The sequence below is a fragment of the Eleutherodactylus coqui genome, chromosome 3 (genome assembly GCF_035609145.1).
Source record: "Eleutherodactylus coqui strain aEleCoq1 chromosome 3, aEleCoq1.hap1, whole genome shotgun sequence".
Taxonomy (NCBI): domain Eukaryota; kingdom Metazoa; phylum Chordata; class Amphibia; order Anura; family Eleutherodactylidae; genus Eleutherodactylus; species Eleutherodactylus coqui.
This window is the reverse complement of record NC_089839.1, coordinates 198,306,916-198,314,203: the sequence shown is the minus strand read 5'-3', so window position 1 is coordinate 198,314,203 and position 7,288 is coordinate 198,306,916. Positions and strand designations below refer to the sequence as shown.

At 43.0% G+C, this 7,288-nt stretch overlaps 1 protein-coding gene across 1 annotated transcript; it reads right to left on the bottom strand.

Moving 5' to 3' along the window:
- Positions 1–290: 290 nt before the first annotated feature.
- Positions 291–1,045, bottom strand: LOC136619925 (protein kinase C delta type-like). The gene is made up of 2 exons (XM_066594647.1): positions 530–1,045; positions 291–332 (listed from the first exon to the last, which is right to left on the bottom strand). The coding sequence occupies exons 1-2, from the start codon at positions 955–957 to the stop codon at positions 308–310; spliced, it is 453 nt and encodes a 150-aa protein (XP_066450744.1). The 5' UTR covers positions 958–1,045; the 3' UTR covers positions 291–307.
- Positions 1,046–7,288: the final 6,243 nt, after the last annotated feature.

The following is a 7,288-nucleotide window of genomic DNA, read 5'->3' as shown; positions in this document are numbered from 1 at the left end:
TATTTTCTGCAACTGTGACTCTACTATGAGTTATTAGCAGTTTTGTGATTGTGGAAGCCATAATGGAGGCCATATTGCTTGCCAACCAGATATATCAAAATCTCAGAAGGGAATGACTCAAAGGGGGAAAATTACAGGGCATTTTATGCCAGATTCTGGCATAAAAGGTCAAATCATTTGGCAGAAGCCCGGCTGTTCTGTTGCAGTGTATTAATGGTAGGTGTCCTTTGTGTATAGGAATGTATTGTTGTACAGATAGGTATGTGTAGGTGTACAGATATAACTTACCAGATGGTTGTGGCTTCCTTCACAATCGGATTCTTCTCATCATCCTAGGAAGAAGCAGAAACATAATTATTGGAAAAGAAATAAAAATGTAGCTGAGGAGGGAAAGGACTGCGGACCAGGCATGGTGACACGAAGCAGGGTTATTATATGACCACCTGTGCTGTCTGACACAAGAGGAACAATAATGATGAACACAGAGGTCAAAATGAAGAACATTATCCCTAGAGGAGGAAGATCTTACCGGGTCCAACTTGGTGAAGTGTACGAGAATCCGTCTATCGGGTGAATGGGTGTCTTATCCTCCAGCCACAGCAGGTCCCGATTCTCCAAAACTTCCCTGAATGGTTTGAATGGTGGCCGTGCTCTTTTAAGTTCCAACACCTCCCAATCTATGGTGTCGAAGAACTGGTGACCTCGGATGTTCCTGTAGACACCCAGCCTCTGCTCAGGCTTCTTACGTAGCAGTCTCTCCAGAAGATGCTTCACATCAGCATCAAGCCAAGGTGGGAATTTTGGCTCCTTTCTGGTGATGGCTTTGATGACCTTTCTCCTGATGGAGCCGTAATAGAAAGGGGACTGTCCTGCCGCCATCCAGGATACGACAATTCCCAGGCTCCACCAGTCGACTGCTGTGTCGTAGTCTTCTTCAAGAAGCACTTCTGGGGCCATGAATTGAAGTGTGCCCGTCACTCCACTGATCTTGTTAGACGAGGTGACACCGTCTTGGGCCAGCCCCAGGTCAATCAGGCGGATGTGTCCAGATCTGTCCAGCATGATGTTGTCTGGCTTTATGTCACTGCAATGAAAAAAAGAGACATGTTAATCTGTTCATTGATACAGAGGTCTTAGGTATGTACCACAGAAAAAAGTCCTAATTGAGGATTCTGGGAAAGTCTGGAACCCATTGCAAGGAAAAAGAGAAATGTGGAAAAGTTCTGCTTACCGATGGACGATGCTGCGTTGATGCAGGAACTGGAGGCCGCATGCTATCTCCGCTGTGTAGAATCTGAGAGAAGAGTGTAGTATCAATGACATGAAATCAGTCCGCTGACATCATGTCACCATCAAAGTGTCCGTCACCACCAGAAGAGAAGAGGCAGCCTGTATGCCCTCCACTCTTCTATATTTGTCATGTCACCCTCAGTCCCCCCAACCCCTGGTTAGTCATTTACTCACCTCACATGGTTGATGTCCAAGCTGCCGCACATTTTGATCAGCGCTCCTAGGCTTCCTCCAAGCAGATACTCTGTGATAAAGTAGACTCGGTCTGCAGACTGCTGTGCGGCATACAGGTGACAGATGAAAGGGCAGTCTTGGGCCTTCAGTAGTATCCGCTGCTCTCTCATTAAGATGTGTGGTTCGCTCCTTGTTTTGTTGACAACCTTGATGGCCATGAAAGTGTTTCTTTCGGGGAATGATGCCAGGACCACCTCAAGAAAACAAATAGGAAATAATCACTGACAGCGACCAGAAGGGAAAATCATATACATTTATTGCATGAGGGATTTATCAATAGGCCGCTTTCAAATTGTGCAAGATTTGTGTGTTTTTAAAGAAAAAATGGGTAAATCGCACATTAGCGAGCATGATATTGGGCCACGTTTCACATTCCGATATCGCGCTTGGTTATGTGTAGGTAGCCTAAGGCTAGTTCCACACATAGCAGCATCTACATGAAAAGAGATGAAAATCATGCTGAAACAACATAAGTTGACATGAAGCAGAGTTACAATCCGCACCATAAATCAATTTACACAATACAGTTTTTTCCGTGAGCATAAGGCCTCCTGCAGCGGGCCGACTTACATTGCGAAATCCAGAGCGGGATTCCACCTACGGATTTCACAGCAAATCCAGCCCATAGCATGTTATGGCAAAACGCGATTTCCTGCCCATGAGAGGAAATTAATTGCGATTTTCGCAGGAAAGAAATCACAGCTTTCTGCGATTTGCTGCAGGCTACGCACGGCCGGCTTCCATTGAAGTTAATGAAAAAAGTCATCCATCATGCAAGCCATTCCGCAATCATCATTGCGGAATGGCCACAGGAGCCGTGTCATCACCATAGCGACAGTGTGGCATCCTCTCAACTGCGCATGCTCCGGGCGGTACATTCGCAGCAGAGAAGGCCGCGTCATTGCCCTAGCGATGGCGCAGTGTTCCATGTACTGCGGATGTGCCACCGGGGACATTGGCAGCGAAAGAGAAGATGCCAGATCGGTAACCTAGGGTCACCATATGAGCTGCGGATATATGGGTCATTGCTAAACGACGGCATGGGAAATACAAACAAGTCCTGCAAGGCTTTATTATCATAGCTGCTATAGTACAAGACCCCTACAGGGATATAAAAAGTGTAAAAAAGAAAATATAAAAATATTGTGAAAAACTAACAAATCATGTAAAACAAAAAAAAACCTCTTTTTTTGTGTTCTTTACCTTATTTGTATAAATTTAAAAAACCGTAAAACCCCACATATTTGGTATCATCATATCTGTAACAACCCGTACAATTAATTTGAACACATTATTTATCCTGCACAGCAAAAAACAATAAAAAAAACTACAAAACAGAGGCATAATGCTTATTTTCAACATTTTGCCTACCAAAAATCACAATAAAAGTGATCAAAAAAGCCGTATGTACCCCAAAATGGTACCAATAAAGACTACAGCTCGTCACACAAAAAACCCTCACAGAGCTCCGTCCACAGAAAAATAAAAAAGTTATAGGACTTTCAATGCAGCGATGTGGGAACAAAATTTCCAAAAAAGAGTTTTTACTGCGGAAAAGTAGAAAAACCCAAAACAATCATAAGAATTTTGGTATAATTGTAATCGTACCGACCTGCAGAGAAAATGTATCATGTTATTTATGCTGCATGATTAGCGCTGTAAAAAACACATAAAACGAGCAATGACAGAAGTGATGGGTTTTCTCTCCCTGCTATTAAAAAACATTTCTAAAGTTGTACAATATAGTATATTTACCCAAAAATGGCACCAATGAAAACTACAGTTCGCTTTGCAAAAAACAACCCCTCAAGCGGCCATGTCGACAGAACAATAAAAAGTTATGGCTTTTGAAAAGTGGAGATATAAGTCCCCCCAAATCATTGCGTTCTTATGCCCAAAATTGGCCGTATCCTTAAGGGGTTAAAGCAGCGATTATGGGTGACCGTCGTTCACACATCAGAGTCTTTCATCAGTATTTTGTGAGGCAAAAATGGAAAGTCCAAAGGAAGTAGAATGGGAAGATTTACATTTTGGCTTAAAAATACTAATGTAAAATCCCCCCGTGTGAAGGAGCCCTCGCTGCGCCCCAACCCGAAAATACAAAGTTCTGGAACTTACCTTGCTGAAGCTTCCTCTGCCCAAGATCTGTAGGGCGGTGAAGCGACTGATATCAAAGCTGTGGTGTGGTGGTACGAGGTCCTGGCTGGTGCCCGGTCTTGGCCCCTCATCCTTAGGCTCATCCTCTCCGCTCCTCCTCTTCTTTATTTCCGTGAGTCCACTCATGCTGTCATCTTCTCTCTTTCTCTTTTCTCCAACTCCTCCGTGTCCATTGGACGCCATTATTCACAGTCTTGTACTCTTCAATCCAACCACTGCCGTCGTCAGTTGAAAGGAAATGGCAGTTGGCCGAGTGAAGGTCAAAGGTCAGGGAAGCTGCCAGTACTTTGCTTGCCAGTACCCTGCTCTGCCATATACACAGTGATGTGGGCACCATGAGTGATGGTCTAGTGCCCAATGAAACAGGGAAATTCATAGCTGGTTCTTCTAGTGCCACATTATTAATAGATGGGGTAGGGATGGCACTTCATTTCAGGGTTGGCAGCGGTGCCCATAGTTCATCAGAACTTCTGGAGTTTTAGAAAACTTGTAGTTGTGTGGAAATTTAAATGAACAGGGTGGAGAAATAACCCATAAATTGTACTACTGAGAGGGATAATAATGCCTGTGAGGGTGGTCATTTTCTGCTCTATTCAATAAGTGTTCATCATCCAGATACATGATGTGTATTTCCATAGGTTACAATGGGCAGCGCCCTCGCCAGCGCAGATCTGGGTGTAGCGAGTGGAGATGCTTCTATGGAGGTCACAGAGGGATTCATCCACAATGGGGGTTTATAGTGAGGTATGAAATGTTAGAAAGGGGTCATATAGAAATGTTAGGAGGGTCTTATAAACAAGCAGTGGTGGTGAGAATTACTGTTGGGGGCTGTAAATTGGCGCAGTAATGTGCATACGGCATTATAAGACTTTATTTAGATTGAGCCAATAAAGACTACTATATTAGACAAGTTTGTGAGTCCAATCTGAAGTCTGGGGGAAGGAGAGGTTGTGTACAAGATATCGCCAGGTTTTGGGCCTCGAAAGAAGAGCGTGTAGCGTAATACGCTCACTTCTGCACAGTGAATGAGTGTATTTAACACTTGCGCCTGTTCAGAAATGGAGCGTATTTGCGCAGGCACCACTCGTTCGCACAAGCCGGGGGGAATCACCGCACCTGATATAAAAGGATACATTGCCTAACATGGTGGCTGTGATTGCAGGTATGCGCTGCACTAAGTGCATTTCCGTGCGGGCAGATATGCGTGCTTCCACACCTCCCATAGACCTCTGTGGGGCTTTTTGGTTCGTAAACATGCACAAGATAAGGCAGGTCCTATTATTTTGCACCCACAGAAAAACAGGAGCAAAAAAAGAAAAGAAAGGGGGTAAAAAGCCCATTGAAATCAATGGGTTCCATTCTCCACGTATCACACTCATCTGTTTAAGCCCTTATATAAGGAGACCATACATCTTCATTTAGGTCAGACAGTCCCGCTTTGTGACCTTTTGTCCAGCTTTCCCAGGGTCGGGACATGGGGTCACCATTTCAAGACGTGGGATCCCCATTAAAGTGATTAGCAGCCAGGGTGCTGCAGCTACACAGCTGGTAATCACTGACTGGCACCGCTGCCAGATACAAACACAGATGGCAGTGTGTGCATCTGGGATCCTCTTCCGCTACTCCCCTAACTTCCAGGAAGTGCTAACACTGGAAGCCTTGGGAGCAGATAAGGGGGAGTGCCGCATAGTGAAAAATCAGCTGCAAGTACGAGGCTAATTTCTAGATTTTGACTGCCTTTTGCATGAAGAAATGCTGCAGAATTTGCTCCCCATCTTTTTTTTAAATGGCTTTGTACTTTTTACAACAAAGGAGGTAAAAAAAAAAAGAAAAAGATCATACGTTGTGATAAGCCACGCCCCTGATCACACCCCTTTGACCCTGAGAAAATCTGGTCACCCTACATGCCTACTGTGAAGCTTCTTAAGCCCCAATGCAAAATCTGTGACAAGGCTCCCAGCTATGTCATTTATGACAGTGGTCTCATGTGGCATAAAGGGATCATTTGGTTCCCCTCATGTTTCCAAGTCCAAGTGCAAACTCTGTACCCCCTGTAGCTTGGATATGAAGATTCACATTTGCAATATCCAAGGGGTTGGACAAAAATATGGAAACACTGTACACAGTGCATACCTTAAATTACATGGAATTATAAAATGATGGTTCCATTCTTAGATCTGATGTTGAAAGGTAATAATGAAACAGGGAGAATTGAAATGGAATTATATAGAAAACCAACGTCTGGTAACACGATTCTACATGCCACTAGTGGGCATCCTAATAACACAGTAAGGGCTTATTCAGACTACGGTATATCGGCCAGGTTTTCATGCCCGGCCGATATACGGTGTCCCTCTCTGCAGGGGAAGGAGGCTAGAAGAGCCGGGAGCAGTGCACTGAGCTCACGCCTCTTCTCTGCCTCTTGACGCTATTTGCAATGGGAGGGGGCAGGACGCAGGCAGAGCTGAGACCTGGAACTTAGCTCCGCCCCCACCCCTGAAGTCGCCCTTAAAGTGATACCCACAAGGGAATTTATAAGGGCAAAAAGAGCTTGTAGTGACCCAGTAAGTTATGACGCAGAAAAAAAAAAGAAATATACCGTAGGTTGCAAGACCGAGGATACAAATAATCTATCTTTAACAGAACTGGTAAAAAAGTAGATATGATGGAAAGGGAAAAACTACTGGAGAATAAGAAAGGAATTCTGTCTTGGAAAAAGAGAAAGGGCTCAGTGTTCCCAACAGCCTACATACAACCGTGATTTTATAACATCAAAAAAGCTTTTTTTATATAGGTTCTTGCTAATCTTAAAACAAGATGAGATTATAAATGATAATCAATGTTTGTGGCGAAGAGAAATCAAAATGTAGGTAACATTCTATCACCCAGTTTATATGTATCAAATATAGAAAACATCTCACTGGTTGACATTTAAGGGTTTGTTTAGATGTGGGAACTCTTGTTGCAGTGTGTGGCATTTGGGTTTGAGAAAGGAGAGATTTACCAATAGTGAAGGGATAAAGAGTCTAAAATTAATAGCTTCATAAACTGTAGTTGTGAAAATATAGTATTTGTCATTACATGTACTACGTGTGGGATATACTATGTGGGATGCATTACGAGAAAGATCAGGACACGCATTGCAAAACATGGGAGACAGATGAAAAATTCCAACCCGAGTGGCTCAGGAGCGGCCGGACATTTCTTGGAGGTACACTCAGGTAACATGGAGAGTTTGGCATTTTTTTTGGCATTGAAAAGGTTAATAGTCCCAGAAAGTGCAGAATAAGTAAAGAGATGGTCCCTAATAGAGAAGCCTATTGGATTCTAACACTGAGCACCAGATTCCCAGCAGGAATGAATACAAAGACAGATTTCATATATATTTTTTAAATTCGTCCAATTTTTACATGAAATTAAATATTCTTTGAAAGACCCATGAAATTCATTGCAGCTAGAGCTGGTCATGTGATGAAATAGACTGGAATGAATTGAATATGATAAAAAGAACGAATACATGATAAATAAAATATATAGAGATAAACAATATGGAAAAACAAAATCCGGTATTTAAATTTAATAATAATAATAATTAAATAATTCAAAA

Bases quoted from the DNA above. Each gene is read 5' to 3' on its own strand.
- LOC136619925 (XM_066594647.1), bottom strand. From the start codon at position 957: ATGGCCCCAGAAGTGCTTCTTGAAGAAGACTACGACACAGCAGTCGAC. The intron at 333-529 runs GTAAGATCTTCC...GCTTCTTCCTAG, and splicing joins ACTTCACCAAGTTGGACCCG to GATGATGAGAAGAATCCGAT.